The 26,168-nt window shown below is 38.4% G+C and overlaps 2 protein-coding genes and 1 pseudogene across 2 annotated transcripts; 1 reads left to right on the top strand and 2 right to left on the bottom strand.

Annotated features, from left to right (window-relative positions):
* Nucleotides 1-3,788: 3,788 nt before the first annotated feature.
* On the bottom strand, nucleotides 3,789-5,030 carry LOC122675222 (poly(A) RNA polymerase GLD2-like). The gene is made up of 2 exons (XM_043873650.1): nucleotides 5,017-5,030; nucleotides 3,789-4,857 (listed from the first exon to the last, which is right to left on the bottom strand). The coding sequence occupies exons 1-2, from the start codon at nucleotides 5,028-5,030 to the stop codon at nucleotides 4,122-4,124; spliced, it is 750 nt and encodes a 249-aa protein (XP_043729585.1). The 3' UTR covers nucleotides 3,789-4,121.
* A 1,125-nt stretch (nucleotides 5,031-6,155) lies between these two features.
* ARGFX (arginine-fifty homeobox) lies at nucleotides 6,156-24,750 on the top strand. The gene is given in 5 exon segments (XM_043874402.1): nucleotides 6,156-6,183; nucleotides 15,067-15,147; nucleotides 21,105-21,253; nucleotides 24,143-24,554; nucleotides 24,557-24,750. Coding segments are annotated over 5 exon segments (807 nt in total). The 5' UTR covers nucleotides 6,156-6,176; the 3' UTR covers nucleotides 24,715-24,750.
* On the bottom strand, nucleotides 14,008-14,655 carry LOC122675519 (annotated as a pseudogene).
* Nucleotides 24,751-26,168: the final 1,418 nt, after the last annotated feature.

The following is a 26,168-nucleotide window of genomic DNA, read 5'->3' as shown; positions in this document are numbered from 1 at the left end:
TGTAACTTGCCCAAGGTCACAGATCTATGGGCTTCCCTGGCGGCTCAGATGGTAAAGAATCTGTCTGCAATGCTGGAGACCTGGGTTTGATCCCTGTGTCAGGAAGATTCCCTGGAGAAGGGTATGGCAACCCACTCCAGTATTCTTGCCTGGGAAATCCAATGGACAGAGGAGTCTGGCAGGCTCCATGGGGTTGTAAAGAGTCAGACGTGACTGAGTTCCTGTTTTATATCTTTGCCTTCTCTTTTTTCATATTTGAAAAAGGACCCTGTCAGAGAGGAGCCTGGAGGGCTGCACACAGTCAGTGGGTTCCCAAAAGGTTTGGACTTGACTTAGCAACAGCAACAACAGGCAACATTTAGGAGGAGCCTTAGACTCCTGCCCAGCTAAGAAGAAAGATGGAAGAGAGCCACCCTGGGATTAAAGAGGAAGAATGAGCCAAACAGACCTTCAAAAACAGGACCTGCCCAGAGGATAAGGGTGTGTCCCTGGAGAACCAGCCACCTAGAATAAATAAATGGATTAAGTGGAATGAAGGCATAATGTCCTCCACAACCATGCCACACAAACAGAGACCATTGTCAACAAAGGTCCACATAGTTAAAGCTGTGGTTTTTCCAGTAGTCAGGTATGGATATAAGGGTTGGACCATAGTGAAGGCGAGGCCCTAAGAATTGATGCTTTTCAATTCTGGTGCAGGAAAAGACTCTTGAGAGTTCCTTGGACTGCAAGGAGATCAAACCAGTCAATCCCAAACAAAATCAACCCTGAATATTCATTGGAAGGACTGATGCTGAAGCTGAAGCTCCAGTACTTTGGCCACCTGATGCAAAGAGCCTACGCATTGGAAAAAACCCTGAAGCTGCGAAAAATTGAAGGCAGAAGGAGAAGGGGGCAGCAGAGGATGAGATGGTTAGATAGCATCACAGACTCAATGGACATGAAACTGAGTAAACTCTGGGAGACAGTGGAAGACAGGGGAGCCTGGAGCACTGCAGTCCATGGGGTTGCAAAGAGTTGGACGCAACTTAGTGACTGAAAACAACAATGCCACAGAATGTGCACAGGTTCTTTCCAGGATGAGAGTGGAGAACAAGCAACACTGCTCCTTCCAGACAATTTTCCATCCTTTCAGCACATGCCATGTGTTTCTATCCCTGCCAACAATTTTCTCCTTGCTCACTTCTGAGGCTAGAAAATCCTTGTTAATGTCCTGGATGGCATCATCACCCAGCACATTCTTTTTCTCTCAGTGCTCCAGGGCAACTTTGCAGCCTTGCCTCTTCATAGATAGGCCTCTGTCTGCAAAGGAGGCATCTGCATTTCTCATCCAGCCAAGAAGAGGGGTGGAGAAAAGGAGGGAGGAGCTGCCTGAGGGAGGGCTGGGATAGACTCTGCTGTGGATCCACTTGAAGAACATGAATGTTCATCAGAATCCCATTCTTTCAAAATAATCCCTATTAACAATTTGCTTAAGTATAATATATTGTTAAAAATAAAAGCTCTGATAGGATCTTCCCAATCAGTACCTATTAACCCATCCATCTATCATCCATCCATGTAGTCACTCATTAAACAATTGTTTTTTTTATCTTTGTTCCAAATCAAGGGCTTGACTCTGGGGATATAGCAGTAAACAAAATACTACATACAAGAGGCTTGCAGGGCCCTCCCTGGCTGACCAGTGGTGTGCTTCCAATGCAGGGGGCATAGGTTCAATTCCTGGTCAGAGACCTAAGATCCCACAAGCATGAAAGAAAGGAAAAAAAGGTTGCATTCACTTGAAGGAGGTAAAGAAACTTAGATATGTTAATTTCTTATACTTTAAGGTAGGTTTTCCAAATTCATTTTTTATTGCTGTGATACATATAGTAAATGTATCTCAATTTATCTATTCTACTAACAGACATTCTGGTTCACTCTAAAGTTTTGACAGTAAAACATAATAAGTATCATTGTATATTCTCATTTTCACATCTTTTACATATTTTTATAAACTCTTAAATATAAAAAAATGGGCTAAAAGCTTATATGACATTTTGTATGTTATATAAATATTTTAAAATATTTATAATTTTAATGACAGTAACCTATAATAGTTTCCAAAAGATTAAAGAAATTAACATTCTCCCCAAGTTAATAAAAGTGCTAGTGCTTAACCTTACACTGTGACTCCTGAGTTTTATTCATATTATAACGGAATGGGGGGGGGGAGGAAAAGGAAAAACAGTTTAATTCCTGTATTAAATGGAATTTCCTTTTAATTATTTTTTATATTCTTATTAGCCGATCAAATCACTAGATAACAAATTCTTTCTGGGCAGAAACATTTTAATTCTTGCTTGTCACTCAGCACACTGCACATAACACAGAGCATGATAAATAATGTACAGAAATAAATATTAAGCAAATTGTAGTTGAGTTCAGTTCTTAGGTACTGAATGGATATAAGGTAAGGAGTACAAGAGAATGAGAAGAAAAACAGAAATTGGTAAATATAGATAACTGAGAGATACTGAAAGTAAGAATGAGGTACTGAGAGGGAATAAGAGATTTTGAGGAAGATGCTGGCATAAATTGTGGGATTTCTCTGTACTATACTCTCTTTCTGGAGCACCTGTCAACTTTTATCCCATTTCCTGGGTTGTCTCTTTAATGCCTAAATCTTTTCTTTCTTATTTTGTCTTGCTTTAGTTTGGGTATATTTCTTTTGTCACATGGTGAATTTCTTGTCTTCTATTTCTAGCCCAATGCAAGATATGAATCTAGTCTTTTGTTTTTAGATCAGTGGCTTAATCTAAAACCTATGCCTTCTGGGCTAGTTGATGGGAGGAGTGGGAAGAGCCAGGGTCAGAATTCCTTCCCAGTCTAAAGAAGCATAGACTAACAAACCAGTGATTGCCACTAAGATTTGAAGTAGAAATCAAGTCTATTAAAGTCCTAAGTAACTTCCCCCACCCAATGCCAGAATAGTGTCTGTCACCTAGTAGGCATTCTATAACAAGTGATGAATAATGTACAGAATATACATTATTCATTATTACAGTTAGTAACACTGTATTGCATATTTGAAACTTGCTAAGCTATTGGTGGCTCAGTTGGTAGAGTCTGCCTGCAATGTGGGAGAAATGGGTTCAATCCCTGGGTTGGGAAGATTCCCTGGAGAAGGAAATGGCAACCCACTCCAGTATTTTTGCCTGGAGAATTCCACGGACAGAAGAGCCTGGTGGGCTACAGTCCATGGGGTCACAAAGAGTCAGACACGACTGAGTGACTAAATTTTACTTTCACTTTTCAAGGGAGTAAATCTAAAAATTCTCATCCCAAGAAAAAAAAGTTTTGTAACTATGTGTGGTGAAGGATGTTAACTAGATTTGTGGTGGTCATTTCAAAATATTTACAAATACTGAATCATTATGTCTATATCTGAAACTAATATGTTATTATGTCAATTGTAAATTAATAAATTTGAGAGAAAAATAAGTGATGAGTGGATGAATGAAAAAACTAATGAAAGAACGAGTACACCTTCAATTATTTTGAGGAAAATGGTGGCAGGGGTCGGTGGCAAAGCACCACAGGGAAATCAAAATTAAAGGTCAACAGCAAGCATCAGCCAGAATGATAAAATATAAAGCATTATGGCTAAACTAGAGCTCAGCAGTTAAAAAATATTAAGAAAAGAAGGTCTAGTATAAATTTAACGGCAATCCCAGAAGAAGCTAGTAGAGATAACAGAAAAAAGCTAATATTCAAAGAATTAATCACTCAGAAATTTCCATAATTGATGAAACTCAAGACTGTTTATTTATTTATTTTTTTGATGTAACTACTGTTCTTTATTAAGAAATAGAGGCCAGTTATCTTTTCAGGATAGCAGCTCTTAAAGGTAGTATACTGTTCAAATCTTTTCTGTTTTTCAATCTGTGCCATGACTTTAAAAACTGATCCTTGATCATATCAAACTTCTGTTTTTCATGCACAGCTCTTGCTGTATTTGTTCCATCAAAAGGTTCTTCTACACAGATGTATTTACTTCTCCATTCAATACCATCAGGCCTGGGAATGGCTTTGGCTTCACGAACTGAAATCATCTGACTATTCCAGTCAAATTCTGTAGCCTAGTATTTCAGAAAGCCCAGTAAGAGGTCCCCAAGGTTTGATTCATTCTTTGAGAGGTAAGGAGGAACACTACATGGCGCTTGATGTACAAGGTGCAACTGTACAGAAGGACTAAAAGATTCTGGGTAAATTTTTTGGATGGATGGAAGGATGGGTTCAGGTAAGGTTTGTAAATAGTGCAAAACCATCAGTACAAGACTATAGCTGCTTAAAGTACCACGACTGGCGTCATTTATATCATGGTGACTGGCCCACTTCTTAATCACCAGTACTAACGGACGAACTCGATTTTCAAGGTATGCATAAGTTCTGAGAAGGAATGTGTTTCTTATTCCAACAATATTGTTTACATTCAAGTCGAACTCCACACAACTGACTTTATCCCTGAACTTCACAATTGGCACTTTTGCTCGAATCAACTGAGGTCTCTCAATGTAACTAGAAAGTCTAGTACAGAAGTGTTTGTGGACTAAGGTGAGTATATGCCGTGCTTCAGTCTTCTGATTTACTGGTTCCTCTTTAACAACTAGACATAAGTCACCATCACTGCTCCGAGTACCAAATCCATTTAAAGACGACCCAACTAAAAAAAGTCTGCTTTGTGGAAATAACAGTTGAATTTCTCTCTGAAGTTCTGTTCCACAGAGTTCTTTCTTCTTTAAATCACTTACTTGCTGCTGACATGCTTCAAATAACTCCAGTATCTGCTGACTCAACTTATCTTGAAACTCAAGACTGTTTAGATTGAAGACATGTAGTGAGATATGGACAGGATAAATATAAATCCAACCTAGACACTGTGAGGTAAAAAATATGAACTATGGACAAAGCGTAATTATTTTAAAAGCAACTAGAGAGTAGAGAGAAATTACCTATAAAAGAATAAAAGTTTGCCTTCCAGCAGACATCTCAAATGAGTTATATAGTCACCTAACTTATTATGCAAGATTGGCAATGTAGTCAATATATTTTCAGGCAAAGGAAGTTTTAAAATGCTTACAATTAATAGACCATCACAAAAAAGCTACTCCAGATGCTTTCCAGATGCTATTCCAGATGCTTTCCAGATGCTACTCCAGAAAGAATAAATCTGTGCCCAAGAGGAAAAAGGAGGATGAAAAAAGTGATAATGACCAAAGAACCTGATAAATCTATGGTTAAATCTATGGTTAAATATTTATGACAAAAATAATAATGATGACTTTTAAGGGTATAAAAGCAAGTTTGGTAACTTGGTCACTTTGCTGTACAGAAGAAATTAATGCAACAATATAAATCAACTATATTTCAACAAAATTTTTTAAAAGGAGGTAAAATAGTAGACAAAAATAATACAAAAGACTGAAGATGGGGAATTCACTGTTAAAAATTCAAAGAGCATTTTATTGTTTGGAAGAAATATATAGAAACAGAATAATGTTCGAATTTTTAAGTCAAAATATTTTAAGTATTAATGTGAAAAAGTGAATGATAATTTTAAGCCCTGTATATAACTTATACACCACTGTGGGAGGGGGTGGGGAATACATGTAACCAATCCAATAGAAGGCAGGAAAAGTTAAAAAAAAAAAAAAAAAGTAAGAAAACAAAAAATAACAAAGATAAGGAAGTAGAAACCTGTCCACATACATTACTAGTCATTATCCTATCAAACATCAATGGACTTAATCCAAGTTAAGAGTCTCCAGTTTAACTGCTGTTTTAAAGAGACAGACCTATAACTTTAAATAATGGAAGTGTAAAAGTAAGGAAATGGTGATATCAAAGGACACAGGAGCCAGCTTAAAGGGTTGGTCAAAGGTAGGGTGTCTGAGTATAAAGAGAATAATGACTATTTCCAGCAACAGTTAATTAGTCTCTAAGCAGACTTTTATTGAATAAATAAATGATTGAATGAATGAAGGATGGAACAATAGGGATGTGTCTGGGTGGTGCAAGGGTCTGATGGTATCAGGTTAGATTTAAATACAGGGTATTTCACCTAAGGACACACTTAAGGAACTACATAAAGAGGCACATAAATCAGCTTGAAATTGGGCACTCCAAGGGAGTTCATGACAGGTGAGCACGGGAAGGGGTGGAGGGGAGGGCTACAAAATGTGGGGTTTAAGTGGTCAACAAGGATTTAAAAGACCAAAGGAGCAAAATTAACGATGCAAATCGGGAACTTCCCTGGTGGCACAGTGGTTGGGAATTGGCCTTCCAATGCAAGGAATGTGGGTTCAGTCTCACATACAGTGGAACAGCAAAACCCAAGCACCACAACTGCTGAACCCTCGCTCTAGAGCCCAGGGAACCATAACTACTGAAGCCCACATGCCTAAAGCCTGTGCCTAAAGCCACAGCAATGAGAAGCCCAAGCATTGGAGCTAGACAGTAGCTCCCACTCGCTGCAACTAGAGAAAGCCTGCGGGCAGCAATGAAGACCAGTGCAGCCAAAAATAAAAATAAAATAATTTTTTAAAAAAAGATGTAAATCACTCAGCTCCATCCCCATTAGAGGGGACTGATAGAGCATTGTAAATTGAGGACAGAGGGAAGATCAGGTGATCTGATTGCTTTCTGAAACTCGGAGTAAATGTGAGACTCTTTGTTATGAAGGTTGGTGTCTGCTTCACAGGGCTCGCATACTTTCCCAGTTTGTGCTAGCTTGGACTTTGAAAAGTCCTCATTAGACTGTTCATCATAAGAAGCTCCATCATAGAAGCAGTTTTTGTATGTTTTGTTCACTGCAGAATCACCAGGCTGATAAGAACAGACTGTAGAAGGCAGGTAATAAATATTTGCTGAATAAGTGCTGTCCATGGCATTTTTCAGGCAAGAATACTGGAGTGTGTTGCCATTTTCTTCTCCAGGGGATCTTCCCGACCCAAGAATCAAACCCATATCTCCCTCAATGGCAGGCAGATTCTTTATCACTGAGCCACCAGGGGAAGCCCTGATGAAACCTATGCTTCTTTGTTTAATATGCCAGTTTAAGCTGTAGACTTGGGCTTCCCATGTGGCGCTAGTAGTAAAGAACCCACTTGCCAATGCAGGAGACTCAAGAGATGTGGGTTCGATCCCTGAGTCAGGACGATCCCTTGGAGAAGGAAATGGCAACCCACGCCAGTATTCTTACCTGAAGAATTCCATGGAGAGAGGAGTCTGGAAGGCTACCGTCCATGGGGTTGCAAAGAGTCAGACATGACTGAGGCAACTTAGAACGCACAAAGTGTAGACTCTCAAGATGCTCTTCCTGGGGAAGTATGTGGGTATTTATATTCTGCACACAGGAATTAATAAAACCTTCTTTTCCAGTTTGTCTAGCTGCACAGACTTTAAGATCTTAATTTTCCTTCATTTATAAGAGGATACTAACAACTGTACTTCTCCCCATGTGTTTGTTGAGGTTTAAATGAATCACGTATATGAAGCATTTAAATGTGTGACATGGAAAACATCTCCAAATATTATTATATTAATCAGATATTTACTATTTCTGTGGCTCTTCACTCCTAAAGTTCTAATTTTCCCTTTAGCCTGAAGAACTTGATTTAATATTTCTAAAGAGCAGGACTAAACAGCCGCAGACCTGACAGTTTGTCTTAATCTGAGAATGTCATCACTGCACCTTCATTTTTTTTAAGATTTTTTTTTTAATGTGGGCCATTTATAAAGTCTTTATTGAATTTGTTACAATATTGCTTCTGTTTTACACTTTGGTTCTTTGGCCATGAGGCATGTGGAATCTTAGCTACCCTACCAGGGATCAAACCTGCACCCTGTGCATTGGAAGGCTAAGTCTTAACCACTCGACTGCCAGGAAAGTCCTTCACTGGAAGATATTTTTCTGGATATACAATTATGAGTTGGCAATTCTTTTACCTCAGTACTTTAGAGATTTTGTTCTACTGTCTGTCTTCTGAGTTTATTTTTAATTGGAGGATAATTGTTTTATAATATTGTGTTGGTTTCTGCCATATATCAACATGAATCAGCCGTAGGTATACGTAAGTCCCCTCCTTCTTGAACCTCCGTCTCACCTCCCACTCCATCCTACCCCTCCAGGATATCACAGAGCACTGAATTTGAGCTTCCTGCATCATACAGTAAATTTCCACTGGCTATCTAATTTTACATATGGTAATGCATATGTTTCAGTGTTCGCCCCACCCTCTCCTTCCCCGACCATGAGTCCACAAGTCTATTCTCTATGTCCGCATCTCCACTGCTGCCCTGCAGATAGGTTCATCAGTACCATCTTTCTAGATTTCATATATATGCATTAATATATGGTATTTGTCTTTTTCTGACTTACTTTACTCTGTATAAATAGGCTCTTGGTTCATCTACCTCATCAAACTGACTCAAATGCATTCCCTTTTACAGCTAAGTAATATTCCAGTATGTATATGTACCACAACTTCTTTATCTATTCATCTATCGATTGACATCTAGGTTGCTTCCATGTCCTAGCTATTATAAATAGTGCTGCAATGAACATTGGGGTGCATCTGTCTTTCTCAGTTATGGTTTCCTCAGGATATATGCCCAGTAGTGCGACTTTTGGGTCATATGTTGGGTAGTTTTACTCCTAGTTTTTTAAGGATTCTCCATTCTGTTTTCTGTAGTGGTTGTATCAATTTGCATTCCCACCAACAGTGCAAGAAAGTTTCCTTTTCTGCACACCCTCTCCAGCATTTATTGTTTGATGATGGCCATTCTGACTGGTGTGAGGTGATACCTCATTGTAGTTTTGATTTGAATTTCTCTAATAATGAGTGGTGTTGAGATTCTTTTCATGTGTTGATTAGCTATCTGTATGTCTTTAGAGAAATGTCTGTTTAGGTATTCTGCCCACTTTTTGATTGGGTTGTTCATTTTTCTGGTATTGAGTTGAATGAACTACTAGTTTATTTTGAAGATTAATCCTTTGTCAGTTGTTTCATTTACTATTATTTTCTCCCATTCTGAGGGTTTGGCACACATTTTCTTTTAATACTTCCAAAGTTTCATTTTTGATTAATACATCTGGAATATTTTTCTATGGTATAAAACGTGAATCATTTATATCAGAGGTGGAGACCCCAGGGGTTAACCTTATTTGTCTGAGATTGCTACAGTAAACCTAGTCCTCTTGAAAACATTGCTTTATAGTGAATGAATGACTTCATCAGTGTCTTCTTTCTCATAAAGACTTTCCTTGCCAGATGTCAGCACCCCTGATGAACAAAATAGTCCAAGAGAATCCCCAGCCAGACCCTTTTGTCTACATGGATGATTCTAGCACGAACTTCCAGGATGATTCACAGATACCAGCTGGTGCCAGTGAGTGTAACTCTCCTACACTGTTGCCCTCTTTACATGGGACCCTCTAATCGTATTTTGGATTTGTTTTAAAATAGCTGTTTATTTTATCTTTTCTTATTTTTGTTTTTCACTTTCAACTCTTTATTTTACTCTGAGGTATAGCCAGTTAACAATGTTATGGTAGTTTCAGGTGAACAGCAAAGGGACTCAGCCACACATATACATACATGTATCCATAACAGTGAGTACCTGATCTTCCCAATAGGGCTTCCCTGATAGCTCAGTTTGTAAAGAATCCACCCACAATGCCAGAGATCCCAGTTCAATTCCTGGGTCAGGAAGATCCTCTGGAAAAGGGATAGGCTACCCACTCCAGTATTCTTGGGCTCCCCTTGTGGCTCAGCTGGTAAAGAATCTGCAGTGCAGGAGATCTGGGTTTGATCCCTGGGTTGGGGAGATCTCCTGGAGAAGGGAACAGCTACCCACTCCAGTATTCTGGCCTGGAAAATTCCATGGACTGTATAGTCCATGGGGTCGCAAAGAGTAGGACACAACTTAGCAATTTTCACTTCTTTTTTTTCACGTGATCTTCCCAAGTGAAGTGAAAGTAGGGCCCTAACTATTCCTTCCCCTCCCTGGCAACCATAAGTTTGTTTTCTAAGTCTGTGAGTTTCTTTCTGTCTTGTCAGTTCATTTGTATCATTTCTTTTTAGAATCCAAATATAAAGAATTTCATATGATATTTCTCCTTAAGGTCTATGTTTCCTTATTGATTTTCTGTCTGATCTATCCATTGATGAAAGTGGGATATTAAAGTCCCCTAATATTGTTGTGTTACTGTCAATTTCTCCCTTTATGTTTGTTAGTATTTGCCTTACATATTGAGGTGCCCCTATGTTGGATATATATATAATTGTCATATCTTCTTCTTGGATTGAACCTTTCATGATTATGTAGTATCTTTGTTTCTTATAACAGTCTTCATTTTAAATTCTATTTTGTCTCATATGAGTATTGCTATGCCAGCTTTATTATGATTTCCATTTGCATGAAATATCTCCTCCCATCCCCTTACTTTCAGTCTGTAAGCGTCTGTAGGTCTGAGGTGGGTCTCTTGTAGACAACATATGTATGCGTATTGTTTTTGTATCCTCCCAGCCAGTCTATGTCTTTTGATGGTGCATTCAATCCATTTGAAAGAAAGTGAAAGTGAGAGTCATTCAGTCATGTCCAGCCCTTTGCGACCCCATAGACTCTATAGTCCATGGAATTCTCTAGGCCAGAATACTGCAGTGGGTAGCCATTCCCTTCTTCAGGGGATCTTCCCAATCTAGGGATCGATCCCAGGTTTCCCCGCACTGCTGGCAGATTCTTTACCAGCTGAGCCACCAGGGAAGCCCTTTAATCCATTTACATTTAAGGTAATTATCTATATGTGTGATCCTATTATCATTTTGTTAATCGTTAATTGTTTGGGGTTTATTTTTTTGTAGATCTTTTCCTCCTCTTGTGTTTCCTGCCTGGAGAAGTTCTTTTAGCATTTGTTGTAAAACTGGTTTAGTGGTGCTGAATTCTCTTAACTTTGTCTGGAAAGCTTTTGATTTTGTCATCAGATCTGAAGGAGAGTCTTGCTGGGTAGAGTACTCTTGGTTGTAGGATCTTCCCTTTCATCACTTGGAATATATTGTGCCATTCCCTTCTGGTTTGTAGAGTTTCTGTTGAGAAATCAGTTGATAACATTATGACATTTCCCTTGTATGTTATTTGTCTTTTTTCCCTTGTTGCTTTTAACACCTTATCTTTGTCTTTAATTTTTGTCAGTTTGATTAGTATGTGTCTTGGTGTGTTCCTCCTTGGGTTTATCCTGCCTGGGTCCCTCTGAGCTTCCTGGACTTGGCTGACTATTTCATTTCCCATGTTGGGGAAGTTTTCAGCTATTATCTCTTCAAATATTTTTTTCAGGGTTGTTCTCTCTCTCTTCTTCTGAGACATCTACAATGGGAATATTGGTGCATTTAATGTTGTCCCAGAGTTCTCTTAGGCTGTCTTTATTTCTTTTCATTCTTCTATATTCTGTTTTACAACAGTGATTTCCACCATTTCACCTTCCAGGTCATTTATCCATTCCATTTATCCAGGATTTATCTTGTTCCTTCATCTGGGACATAATCCTATTTCTTTTTTTTTTTTTTTTTTAATCCTATTTCTTATTTTGGTTAGCTTTCTGTGATTGTGGTACTAGGTCTGGAAGCTATGGGATTATAGTCCTTGTGCCCTCTGGTGGATGAAGCTTGTGCAAGCTTCCTGATGGGAGGGACTGGTTGTGGGGATAACTGGGTCTTACTCTGGTAGGCAGGGTCATGCTCAGTAAAATTTTAAGTCAATTGTCTGCTGATGGGTGTGTTGCACTCCCTCCCTGTTAGTTATTTTGCCTGGAGTCTACAGGCTCTATGGTATGGCCATTGGCAACCTCCAAGAGGATTTACACCTGACTGCTGCTGCCAGTGCCCCTGTCCACATGGTGGGCAATTGCTGACCCACAGCTCTGCAGGAGATCCTCAGACACTCACAGGTAGGTCTGACTCACTGTTCTATGGGGTCACTGTTCCTTTCCTCTGGGTCCTGGTGCACACAAGGTTTGTTTGCGCCTTCCAAGAGTGGAGTCTTTGTTTCCCCCAGTCCTATGGAGGTCCTGTAATCAAATTTCACCGGCCTTCAAAGTCAGATTCCCTAGGAATTCTCAGTACTTTTGCTGATCCCCAAGCTGGAGAGTCTGATGTGGGGCTTAGAACCTTCACAACGGTGCGAGAACTTCTTTGGTATTATTGTTCTCCAGTTTGTGGAGTTTCTCCATTGTCCTTGGATGTGGGGTATCTTTTCTCGGTGGGTTCCAGTGTCTTTCTGTCTATGGCTGTTCAACAACTAGTTGTGATTTTGGTGCTCTTGGTTATGGGGTTTTGTTCATTTGTTTGTTTGGCCCCAACAGGGAACCCTGCAGTGGAAATGCAGAGTCCTAAGCACTGGGAAGCCAGGGAATTCCCTGTTATATCTCTTATATATCTTTTCAAAAATATATTCAAAAACTATTCCTATCATAAAGGGGGAAGTTATAAACTTCACATCAAGATCAAGTACCTTTGGCCCATGTCTAATCAAATTATGATAGATAAATTGAGAACACAAGATATAGAGCAAGTGAGAATGTTTTTCTAGAAGACTGAAGCAAAGAGAAAGAAAAATATAGAAAGCTTCTCTTCCAAGGCAGAATACAATCCTGACACTTCTGATAATGTGTTATGCAGGTTTTTTTCTCCCACGTTTCTCCTGACACCAGCTGGGTATCCTACAATTCAACTCAACTCTGACACTATCTACCCAGAGAAAGCATTAGATTCCATAGGTTAAGAGCTTAGTCCCATAAGACTACCCTTACTTCAGTCACAAGACTAAGTTGTCTGTGCTTCTAACCAACTGGCTATAAATCAGAGGTTCCCATGACACCTTCCTTGGGTTTCATTAACTTGAAAGTGGCTCAGAGAACTCAAGAAATCTGTTTACTTACCTGAGTACCATTTTATTACAAAGGATATTAAAGAATAAGAATCAACAGCTGTATGAAGACATACATAGGACTCAAACAAAAGAGCTTCTGTGCTCATGAGTTTAGATATGGCTAGGCAGCCTATGGATGTGATCTGGTTCATCAACCTAGAGGCTCTCTGAACCCTCCCATCCTCTTTGGTTTTTTAATGGAAGCTTCCTCACATAATCTTAATTGATTGAATCACTGCCCATTGGTGATTGATTCAAACTCCAGCCCCTCTCCCCTCCCTAAAAATCAATAGGGTTGAAAGTTCCAGTCCTCTAATCAGGGTTGGTTCCCCGGGCAACTAGTCCCCCATCTTTAGAAGATTTCCAAAAGTCACCTCATTAACAAAATCAGTTAAGGCCACTTCATTAACATGAAGTCAGTTGTGGTTGAAAGGAGCTTAATGTAAATATCAAGGCACTCATTTCACCTTTATGGCTCTGGAGAAATTTCAAAAACTGAGGAAAAAAAACAAAAGTATTATAACAAAAGATGCTCCCATTGCTCTTATGGATTAGGAAATTCTAAGAATTTGGGGAGTTGTGAGCCAGGAGCCATGGACAAAGACTAAAATATATAGTGTTACACATCACAATATCACACAAGAATATTGTGGTCCAATATTGTGGGTAAATGGGAAAAATATCATTTTATAGAGAGAGAGTAGTTGTGTACATACACAGATTGATTTTTATAAATTGTATCTTAGTAACAGAACTCTCATTTTATTCAGGCAGCAAAGTAAACAACTTTAAAGTTTTCCTAGTCAAAGTTGTATCTTGATGAGTTCTGAAATATGTACAGACAGTCCCTGACTTATAATGGTTCTACTGATGATTTTTCACCTTTTATGTTTTATGATGGTGAAAAGCAATATGCATTCAGTAGAAACCATACTTCAGTTTTGAATCTTGATATTTTCCCAGGTTAGAGAATAAAGAGTACAGAAATACACAGAAAGACATTCTGTGTGCTTGACTGGAAGACAATATTGTTAAAGATGTCAATACTACTCAAGAAGTCTCTAACTGGTAGCACTGTTGTATTGGACAACATTTCTTCCGACTTGGCTCAGAGTTACAATGCATTTAGCTTATTAAAGCTGACAACATGGAGACTTTTTGCAGGCCTTCCCAGACAGTGGAGTTTTCCTGCTAATTTGCCACACTAGGTTATAAAATATCTCATTAACAGTTATTTTCTATTTTGCAGAGGAGTCTAACAACACGCAGTTGTTCCATTTTCTTGGTAGACTTCAACTTGTTCCTTTCTTACAACTCTGTCATCTTCCAAGTCACATTTATTACCAACCAGAATTCTGGAACATCATCAGTGTCTTTAACTTAAAGAATCTGTTCTCTCAGATCTTATGTATCATTAAATGTGAACTGTGCTGTGTAGGAATAAAATAAAGCAAAGCCTTGTCCATGTTTCATGTACAAATCTATCATCACTGTAAATGGCCTATTTCTATATTATCCAAGATTTCAAGTGTATACTGTTTTGCATCTTAAATACTTTAACTTGCTTTTTATAATAATCTTCTATTGTAGGATTATATTTTCAATAAAAATTCCTTGAATAAAGTGTACAGTGAGAGTCAATTTTCCAGCGTCTCCTGAACCAAGAACTGCTAGCTTATAGTCACACATAGTGCAAACTTGTATGAGCTAGTACCTCACACAGTGTCCCCAGGCCCCTGCAGCCAAGAGCCTTGAGCTCCCTCTGTGTCGAGGCTTCTGTCACCAAGTCTGTCCTGTTGCTGTAGCTGCCAGGGCTGGTTTGTTTAGAAGCCTGACTCTGGGCAAGGTTTGCCCTCTCTTCTCAATTTCAGGATCAGCTTGTCAAGCTCAGTAAAGATTTCTACTGAGATGTTGATTAAGATTAAAATGAAATTATATGGTTATTTGGAAGGGGAAGTTGACATTTTTAATGTTTAGTCACTATTCAAATCATTTATGCTCTTTAAAACAATTTTATAGCTTATTTCATCTAGTCCTTACACATTTCATTAAAATGTATTAGGCATTTTATAATATGTATTTTTATGTTATTGTACATAGGATTTTTTTCATCACGACCTGCGACGTGTGGAATCTTAACTCCCCGACCAGGGATCAAACCCGGGCCCTCGAAAGTGAAAGGTATAAATTTGTTAGTTTTAAAGAAAGTATACCTCCTGTTCATATTATATTGGGAAATAGGAGTGAGCAATGTGGTTTTTTGGTTTTGTTTTTAGTATTAATTAGTTTTTATTTCAGTAGACATGTGGGAATCCACCAAATATTTGTTTGAAGAAAGAAACTTTTGATATGCAACCCCTTTCCCTCAACATATTAGATTTTTAAAAATATTTAATTTTATTGGAGTATAGTTGATTTACAATACTGTATTAGTTTCAGGTGTACAGCAAAATTATTTAGTTATACATATATTTATTCTTTTTTAGAGTCTTTTCTCATATAGGTTATCACAGAATATAGGATAGGGTTCCCTGTGCTGTACAGTAGGTCTCTATCAGTCATCTGTCTTATATATATCAGTGTGTGTGTGTGTGTGTGCACACTCATGCCACATGCAATAAATCTTATAGAAGAATTGTTTTCTATAAAACCATTTAGCTAATTAACTGGCAATACTTTCCTAATTTATGCTTGATATGCTGAGTAGGTTGATTGTTATAAAAGATCAGTAGAGTCATGGGCAATGAACTAATTATCAGAAATGTGATGAAGTTACATAGTCCATGTTAAAGTAGCTTGAACTTCAAGCAAAGACATCATTTTTACTGACAAATATTCTACAATAACAAAATTAATAAAACATTAATGTGGTACATGTGATGTGGTATGGATTATTGTTTTATGTGTAGTAATGACTTAAATTAATACATTCATGTAATACATTACAATTCTTATTATAAATAGACATTCAGATCATTCCGTTTATTGATTAAGGTGAAGAGTTGAACTAGTCTGTGATCACATTCCTAGAAAACTACACTTTGTAACAAAATGTCTACTATTAAAGTACTGCACTCAATATAACAGCAAATTTGGAAAATGACAGTGGCCACAAACTGGAAAAGGTCCATTTTCATTTCAATCCCAAAGAAGGGCAATGCCAAAGAATGTTCAAACTACCACACAGTTGCTCCCATTTTACATGCCAGCAAGGTAATGCTCAAAATCCTTCAAGTTAGGCTTCAACAGTATGTGAAGCAAGAACTTACAGATGTAAAAGCTGGATTTAGAAAAGGCAGAAGAACCAGAGATAAAATTTCCAATATCTGTCGGATCATAGAAAAAGCAAGAGAGTTCCAGAAAAACATCTACTTCTGCTTTATTGTCTATGCCAAAGCCTTTGATTGTGTAGATCACAACAAAATGGAAAATTCTTCAAGAGATGGGAAGACCAGACCACCTTCCCTGCCTTCTGAGAAACCTGTATGCAGGTCAAGAAGCAACAGTTAGAACCGGACATGGAATAATGGACTGGTTCCAAATTGGGAAAGGAGTGCATCAAAGCTGTATATTGTCACCCTGCTTATTTAACTTCTACACAGAGTACATCATGTGAAATGCAGGGCTGGGTGAAGCACAAGCTGGGATCAAGATTGCCAGGAGAAATATCAACAACCTCAGATATGCAGATGACACCACCCTTATGGCAGAAAGTGAAGAGGAACTAAAGAGCCTCTTGATGAAAGTGAGAGGAGAGTGTAAAAGCTGGCTTAAAACTTAACATTCAGAAAATTAAGATCATGGCATTTGGTCCCATCACTTCATGGCAAATGGAGAAAAAATGGAAACAGTGACAGACTTTATTTTCTTGGGCTCCAAAATCAGTGTGGATGGTGGCTGCAGCCATGAAATTAAAAGATGCTTGCTCCTTGGAAGAAAAACTATGACAAACCTAACCAGCATATTAAAAAGCAGAGACACGACTTTGCTGACAAAGGTCTATATAGTCAAAGCTATAGTTTTTCCATTGGTCATGTACAGATAGGAGAGCTGGACCATAAGAAAGGCTGAACACCAAAGAATCAATACTTTCAAACTGTGATGTGGAGAAGATGTTTGAAAGTCCCTTGAACTGCAAGGAGATCAAGCCAGTCAATCCTAAAGGAAATCATCCCTGAATATTCATTGGAAGGACTGATGCTGAAGCTGAAGCTCCAATACTTTGGCCACGTGATGCGAAGAGCTGACTCATTGGAGAAGACCCTGACACTGGGAAAAGATAAGAGGGCAGGAGGAGAAGGGGGCGACAGAGGATAAGATGGTTGGATGGCATCACCAAATCAATCGACATGAGTTTGCGCAAACTCCAGGAGATAGTGAAGGACAGAAGGACAGGGACTAGCATACTGCTGTGCATGGGGTCACAAAGAGTTGAACACAACTGAGCGAATGAACAACAAGCTCCACTTCACTTGCAGCACTTACCTTAACAAGCATAGTTCCTGCTCATAATGGTTGCATCTCAGGATGAATCCATTTCCTTTTGGAAAAAATAATCACTGAATATTACATTTTGCTTATTTATTTAACATTTTACTATATAGAAAATTTTGAATGTAAACAAAAACAGAGAGGAGTTCCCTGGTGGTCTAGGGATTAGGTTTTGGTGCTTTCACTGCTGCGGCCTGGTTTCAATCCCTGGTTGGGGAATCAAGATTCTACAAGTTGTGCAGTGTAGCCAAAAAAATAAAATAAGGACAGAATAGTATAATTTCATGAGTCTATCATTCAGTCTCAGCAAATATGTATCTCTTTAGCCTAGTGATTTTGAGGTTCATTCAAATTGTAAAATGCATCAGTGATCCATTACTTCTATTGCCGAATGGCATTCCATTGGATGAATACACAGTTTGTGTAGTGTATTCATTCAGTAAGGAGATTTGGATTGTTAGCAACATGGCAGTTATGAACAATGCTGCTATGAAGAGTTGGGTATACATCTTTGCATAGGTAAATGTTCTTATTCCCTTGGGTAGATTCCTAGGAAGAAATTACCAGATAGTTTTTCAAAGTGACTATCATTTCACAGTCCAACCTGCAGTTTCCGTTGTACAAACATTCCAATTTCTCTACATTCTTCCGCATGTCCATTTATACATCTTTGCTGAAAAGCTTATTCAAATCTATTAACTAGAATTATAGGATTTTTAATCAGAATATTTGTTGTCTTATTTTGAGATGTATATTCCAGATACAAGTCCTTTCAGATAGATGACATTTTCCTTCTGTGTAAAGGATGACCTATAACATATCCTATAGTACAGATTGGCTGGTGATGGATTATTTCAACTTTTGTAGGTCTAAAAGCATTTTTTCCCAGATGGCTTTTCTCAGAATGTCTGCTGAACTTTACAGTGTATGCTTATTTATGTTTGGGGAGGGGGTGGTGGTTTCCTCCTTGTCTTAAGCCCTGATAATTACCTGGTATCTTCCTTCTGAATCTTTGTGCACAGATAATTGGGAAGCCACAATCAACAGCTCTAAGATCCATTTGATAAATACCAGAAAGGAGTTTTCAGAAGAATTTGATTATTACACTAAGATATAGGCATAAATCTTTCAGGCAAAAAAAATGTTATAGCCTTACTAAAAGGGATAACATTACAAAAAACACAGAACAAGCTGATAATAATTTAAGAGTATGTAAAAAGTTAAACATACACACAAAGGTTAATCTTTTCCATTTTATCACCTATGAGCTTTTAATTTAATTTACTTTTATATGTGTTTAATATACAGAGATAATAAATTTAAAGCCTTTACTTTTATTTTTAATACATAATTAAAAATCTGATTTTATATATATAAGATGTCACATCTTAACCCATAACATCTATTTGCTAAACGGACAAAATGTAGTCAAATGAGATAGTTACATTCTTTTGTTCATATCAAAACTTTGAAATCTAGTGAATAATTTGTACTTACTGGCATATCACAATCTAAACACTAAATTTTCATCAGAAATACTTACTCTGCATATAGAGTTCATAAAATTTACAGTTGAAAGAGTATATTCACATATGCAAGCTGTTCTAAGCATACTACAAAGTTTCCCAATAACTGGATTAAATATCAGCATTTAAAGTTAAACTAAAATTCAAAAGAGAAAAAAAAATAAAGTTAAACTAAAATTCAATAAAATTAAAAATTCAGTACCTTGGTTGAGCTAGGTACATTTATGTGTTTGATAGCTGTGTTGAGTGGTGGCTACAGTACTATACAGAACAGCTCTAGAGAGTAATTAAGTGGCTGGGGAACAAAGACGGTTTCAATCTTGAAATATTTCCACACATGACTTACCCAAATACATGAACAAAACATTTTCTTGTTTTAAAGAATATGGTAACTAGTAAGTTGTAGAGATCAGATATACCCTACAGGATGAATGTGGGGTTCTCTTAATATTCTCTTAATATTATATGTTTCTTGCAACTTAAAATGAAGTTTCTAGTAATAGAATTTCATAAACACATTACAAGAGTGCTGTATCACAAAAAATTTATTTCAAAGTAAAGACTATGTGCCTGGTAAAACTACACTATTTTAATTAATAGGATCAGAGTGTCAATGAAGATATGGCTATTTAAGGTAAATGCAAACAGTTTGAATAGTTTCGTAAATTGTGAGTAGAAAAATAAATATTTATAAATATTTTATATGCTGTGCTATGCTCAGTCATGTTTGACTCTTTGCAGGTCCATGGACTATGGCCTGCCAGGCTCCTCTGTCTATGGAATTTTCCAGGAGAATACTGGAGAGGGTTGCCGTTTCCCATTCCAGATGGTCTTTCCACCCCAGGGACCAAACCCAGGTCTCCTGCATCTCCTGCATTGGAAGGTGGACTCTTTACTACTAGTGTCAACTAGGAAGCCCAATATTTTATATATTTGATTTAAAATACTTGTATATGAACTTTAAAATTAAATTAGATACTGTAAGTTTAGGCATATGTACATTTATATATGTGATTGTGCTTCCTTGGTGGCTCAATGGTAAAAAATCTGCCTGCCAGTGCAGGAGACTCAGCTTCCATCTCTGGGTCAGAAAGATTGAAGATCCCCTGGGAAAGGAAGTGGCAACCCCCTCCAATATTCTTGCCTGGGAAATCCCATGGACAGAGGAGCCTGGTGGGCTACAATCCATGGGATCACAGAGGCGTCAGACACGACTTAGTGACTAAACAACAAAACAACAACAAATATGTGATTATATTAAATATATGTTTATAAAAGGTATTTCCATGTGTGTTCATAAGTGGTATTAGTCTTGTAGTTTTATTGATAGTGTTTATCCTTGTCTGATTTTAGTACTGATGTTAGGAACTTCAAATACAGAAGTGAGACCCAAGTGAAGGTTTCCTCCTTGTACTGAAACAGGCATATAACAGGAAAACTACCACAGCATTGGCTTGAATGCTAGAACTTACCTATGTTTCGGGGCGGTTGTTATTAGTCTATTCAGTGTCTGCAACACTTTCTCTTTTTCAGCAAATTTTTTAAATCATGTTTTCTTAGAAAATTTCCTTCTCTCCTTTGCCATTTAAAAAAATATTACATAGTTTTTCTATTGTCTCCACATCTTTAGTTATGTCTCATTTCTATGAACCTCTTCCCAGAGGAGTGAATAGAGCTTCATAAAGCCTAGAGAAGAAAAATCCCGTTTTCCAGATGAGATAGACTGGGTTTCTGCTAAATAAATAAAAAGAAGAAACCATTTTGAAGGATGTATTATATATTCAGGGGTAGGAAACATGAGGTTCCTTCTCAGTTTCTAAAAGAATCAAAGTGTGAGAAAGAAGACAAGGGAGACCACTGTTCACTGCCCTGAGGTTGGGCAGGATAGGCAGAACTGAGTACACAGAAAATTAAAGAGGTAACATTTTCCAACAGGAACAAACTAAATTTCACAGGACAGCCTCCTAGAATCAAGACCAGGGAACTTACTTAATCTGGATTCCAAGCCTGGTTGAGGGGGAGAGAAGTCATAGGAAATTCACAGCGGTGGTGTTCCGGGGGATTTGAGTTAGAAGGGAATTGTGTTATGTGACCACCTCCTCTCTATCTCTTACTCCACAGCAAAATGGAAGAAGAGTCATGAACGCACCTCGTTCACACACACACAGTATAAGGAGTTGGAGGCTCTGTTTAGCTGCAACATGTTTCCAGATAAAAACCTCCAGAGAGAACTTGCTTTAAAACTCAATCTACCGGAATCAACAGTAAAGGTCTGTCTGATGATTGGAGATGTGCTTTGAACCCTCATTTAAATAACATCCTACTATTCAGCCTGGAAATTCCCTCCGGAAAACAGTAGTAGTAACACTTCATTTATTCAGTCCCTACTGTGTGTGTGTCTTGATGAAAGTGAAAGAGGAGAATGAAAAAGTTGGCTTAAAGCTTAACATTCAGAAAACTAAGATCATGGCATCTGGTCCCATTACGTCATGGGAAATAGATGGGGAGACAGTGGAAACAGTGTCAGACTTTATTTTTTGGGGCTCCAAAATCATTGCAGATGGTGACTGCAGCCATGAAATTAAAAGACGCTTACTCCTTGAAAGGAAAGTTATGACCAACCTAGATAGCATATTAAAAAGCATATTAAAAAGGACTGATGCTGAAGCTGAAACTCCAATATTTTGGCCACCTCATGCGAAGTGTTGGCTCATTGGAAAAGACCCTGATGCTGGGAGGGATTTGGGGCAGGAGGAGAAGGGGATGACTGAGGATGAGATGGCTGGATGGCATCACCAACTCGATGGGCATGAGTTTGAGTAAGCTCCGGGAGTTTGTGATGGACAGGGAGGCCTGGCGTGCTGCGATTCATGGGCTCGCAAAGAGTCGGACACGACTGAGCAACTGAACTGACTGAACTGACTGTGCTAGTATTGAGCTGTACACACTCTATTAATACATATGTTGGCTTTATTATCTTCTAGTTTAAAAGATGAGGAAAACTGAGGTTTGGGAGCAAAGTGATTGGGTTACAGAGATAATGCATAGTATCACTGGAATTGGAACTCCAGAGGCACGACAGAATTCACATTAGAGAAATACTGTCATCCAGACAGACTCTCATTTAGGGTCTTCTCTAGCAAAACTCTGCAATCATTTATCACAACATTGTCAATAGACAACTACAACCTTTGAGTCTGCTGAGCCCCCAAATTTTTGTTACAATATTGTTCACTGTTCAGTTCGGTTCAGTTGCTCAGTTGTGTCCGACTCTTTGTGACCCCATGGTCTGCAGCACCCCAGGCCTCACTGTCCATCACCAACTCCCAGAGTTTACCTAAACCCATGTCCATTGAGTCAGTGATGCCATCCAACCATCTCATCCTCTGTTGTCCCCTTCTCCTCCTGTCCTCAATCTTTCCCAGCATCTTTCCAATGCTCTTCACAGCAGGTGGACAGAGTATTGGAGTTTCAGCTTCAGCGTCAGTCCTTCCAATGAACACCCAGGACTGATCTCCTTTAGGATGGACTGGTTGGATCTCCTTGCAGTCCAAGGGACTCGCAAGAGTCTTCTCCAACACCACAGTTCAGAAGCATCAATTCTTTGGCACTCAGCTTTCTTTATGGTCCAACTCTCACATCCATACATGACTACTGGAAAAACCATAGCCTTGACTAGACGGACATTTGTTGGCAAAGTAATGTCTCTGCTTTTAAATATGCTACCTAGGTTGGTCATAACTTTCCTTCCAAGGGGCAAGCATCTTTTGATTTCATGGCTGCAATTACCATCTGCAGTGATTTTGGAGCCCCCCAAAATAAAGTCAGCCACTATTTCCAGTTTCCCCATCTATTTGCCATGAAGTGATGAGACCAGATGCCATGATCTTAGTTTTCTGAATGCTGAGCTCTAAGCCAACTTTTTCACTCTCCTCTTTCATTTTCATCAAGAGGCTTTTTAGTTCCTTTTCACTTTCTGCCATAAGGGTGGTGTCATCTGCATATCAGGTTATAGATGTTTCTCCCGGCAATCTTGATTCCAGCTTGTGCTTCATCCAGCCCAGCATTTCTCATGATGTACTCTGCATATAAGTTAAATAAGCAGGGTTACGATATACAGCCTTGATGTACTCCTTTTCCTATTTGGAACCAGTCTGTTGTTCCATGCTTCCTGACCTGCATACAGGTTTCTCAAGAGGCAGGCCAGGTGGTCTGGTATTCCCATCTCTTGAAGAATTTTCCACAGTTTGCTGTGATCCACACAGTCAAAGACTTTGGCATAGTCAATAAAGCAGAAATAGATGTTTTTCTGGAACTCTCTTGCTTTTTCAATAATCCAGCGGATGTTAGCAATTTGATCTCTGGTTCCTCTGCCTTTTCTAAATCCAGCTTGAACATATGGAAGTTCATGGTTCACATTACTGTTGAAGCCTTGCTTGAAGAATTTTGAGCATTACTTTACTAGCATGTGAGATGAGTGCAACTGTGAGGTAGTTTGAGCATTCTTTGGCATTTCCTTTCTTTTGGATTGGAATGAAAACTGATCTTTTCCAGTCCTGTGGCCACTGCTGAGTTTTCCAAATTTGCTGACATATTGAGTGCAGCACTTTCACAGCATCATCTTTTAGGATTTGAAATAACTCAACTGGAATTCCTTAACCTCCACTAGCTTTGTTTGTAGTGATGCTTCCTAAGGCCCACTTGACTTTACATTCCAGGATGTCTGGCTCTAAGTGAGTGATCACACTATTGTGATTATCTGGGTCATGAAGATCCTTTTTGTACAGTTCTATGTATTCTTGCCACCTCTTCTTAATATCTCACTGTAGAGGCCTTCTAAAATAATCCTTGAATATCCTTCAGTTCAAATTCTGCAACTCTCCCTTGCTTCTCTTGAGTTCAGGACCTTTTCTCTGAGCTCCCAGCACAACCTCTGAAAAATACTTCCTTTCTTTGTTTCTTTTTCCTCCTGGGGCCCAGCCCAGATCCCTCAATGTTACTATTGACTTCATTGGTACCTACCTCTGCTCTTTCAGAACTCAGTATCATAGTGACTTGGAGAGAACATGAGAGTTACAATCTGAATTTTTTGACTCAGGAGAAGCCTCAAACCCCTTCTGCAGTAACAGATCATAATTTCCTCTCTTCCCTGACTCCAGATTTGGTTCAGGAACCGGCGGTTCAAAATGAAGAAGCAGCAGCAGCAGCAAGAGCAGCAATCACCAAAGCCACCAAGCCAGGTCCTTCCAGCCAAGGATGTGCCCACAGCATCAACCAGCCCTCATTCTTTTCTCCTTGCAGTTTCAGATTCCTATAACTCCCTCTCACCTCAGTCCTTAGACCCTTCCCCCTGGGCAGGGGACTCTATGATCATGGAGATTCCTACAAGTGATGTCCAAATGCAAGATCCTCAATTGGAGAGGCTAGTGGCCTCAGTTCCTGCTTTGTACTCTGATGCATTTGATATCACCCAAATCATGGAACTGTACAGTTTTCCCGATGAGGATGACATCACCAACTCTTCCTTCTATTCTCTGTATCAGTATCTCTCACCGACAAGGCCCAGTTAGAATAGAATTCTTCTCTTAGAGTCTTTGCTGATCCAGGTGTAGGTTTATTTCCTGGGCAGACCTGCTTCAGTGTGACAAGCTGGAGCTTTGCAGTCTATAGTGCACAGGACAGCCTGGAATTCCAGAACCCCTCCATTATGGTGCACTTTGGGTTTCTCTGATCCAAGTACTAATAAACATCAGATAGTATAGAAAAAGGATCTTCTTGCATGCTCTTTCATTTGTCTGTTTTTAACCCAAACATTTGGCCCAGAGTGACTTTGATTTCCATGTAAATATTGTAAAAACTAGGGAGTTTCCCCCAAATATAGCTCAGTACTATACAATCAGCCCTGTGACTTGCTGGAGAGGCCTTTCCAGACCCATAGATGGCCAATGAGACTTCAAAATTCCCTCTTCCAAAAACTACCTTTGACTTTTTAAAAGGTCAACAGCCTCTAAGGGTCATCCACTTTTAATGGCAGCAGGTGTATAAACTCACATTTCAAATGTCAGCTAAGCAAATTTTCTAGCTACATGGTTAGCATACAAAATTTATAGCACTTCTCAAACCAATAAAAAAGAAACATAACAAAATAAGAACCTCTCAATGAAAAATATAAAGTGTTTAGGAATTAACTAAGAAAATTAAGAACTTTGTACTGAAAACTTTCTAACTTGAATAATGGACATTGAAGATGTTTTGAATAAAAGGCATTTGAAGCCATAAAATAATCAATTTAATAGGGCTAAAATCATATAAAGCATGTTCTCCAAACACAATGGGATGAAATTAGAAATCAATAATAGAAGAAATTCAGGAAATTCACAAACATATAGATATTAAAAGGCACGCCTAAATAACCAATGGATAAAGAAGAAATCAGAAAGAAAATTAGGATACATGCAAAGATGAATGAAAACAGAACCACAATACACCAAAACTTATGGGATGATGCTTATAATCAGTGCTTAGAAATCTGTAGCTATAAAAGCCTATAAAGAATAAGATCTCAAAATCAACCTTTTTTAATAGGAGGGAGGCTGGCATAGCTATGTATGTTAAATCAAACTTTAAGGCAAAACATTTTGTTGAAAGTAAAAGTATATTAAACAAAGAATAAAAGGAACAACTAACCTGAAAAATATAATAATTCTGAATGCGTATCAGTCAGTCAGTTCAGTTGCTCAGTCGTGTCTGACTCTTTAAGACCCCATGGACTGCTGCATGCCAGGCCTCCCTGTCTATCACCAACTCCCAGAGTTGACTCAAACTCATGTCCATTGAATCAGTGATGCCATCCAACCATCTCATCCTCTGTCGTCCCCTTCTCCTCCCACCTTCAATCTTTCCCAGCATCAGGGTCTTTCAAATGAGTCATTTGTATACAAATGAATTTGTACATTTGTCATATTCCCCAAATATATCAATTTTATTAAAAATTAATAAAAATTATTGGGGAAACTGAAATGCATAATCATAATAGATGATTTTATCCAGAGGATAAGTGGATAAAAATTTAGTATGGGTAGAGATTTTAACTATACAGTTAATAAGCTCAGTTTAATGAAAGTATGTAGATTTTTTTTCATTCAACTGGTAGAGAATACACATTCTTTTCAAGCACGTAATGAC

The sequence above is a fragment of the Cervus elaphus genome, chromosome 19, assembly GCF_910594005.1.
Source record: "Cervus elaphus chromosome 19, mCerEla1.1, whole genome shotgun sequence".
In the NCBI taxonomy this organism is placed as follows: domain Eukaryota; kingdom Metazoa; phylum Chordata; class Mammalia; order Artiodactyla; family Cervidae; genus Cervus; species Cervus elaphus.
The sequence above is the reverse complement of the archived record's forward strand: the minus strand, read 5'-3'. Positions and strand labels throughout refer to the sequence as shown.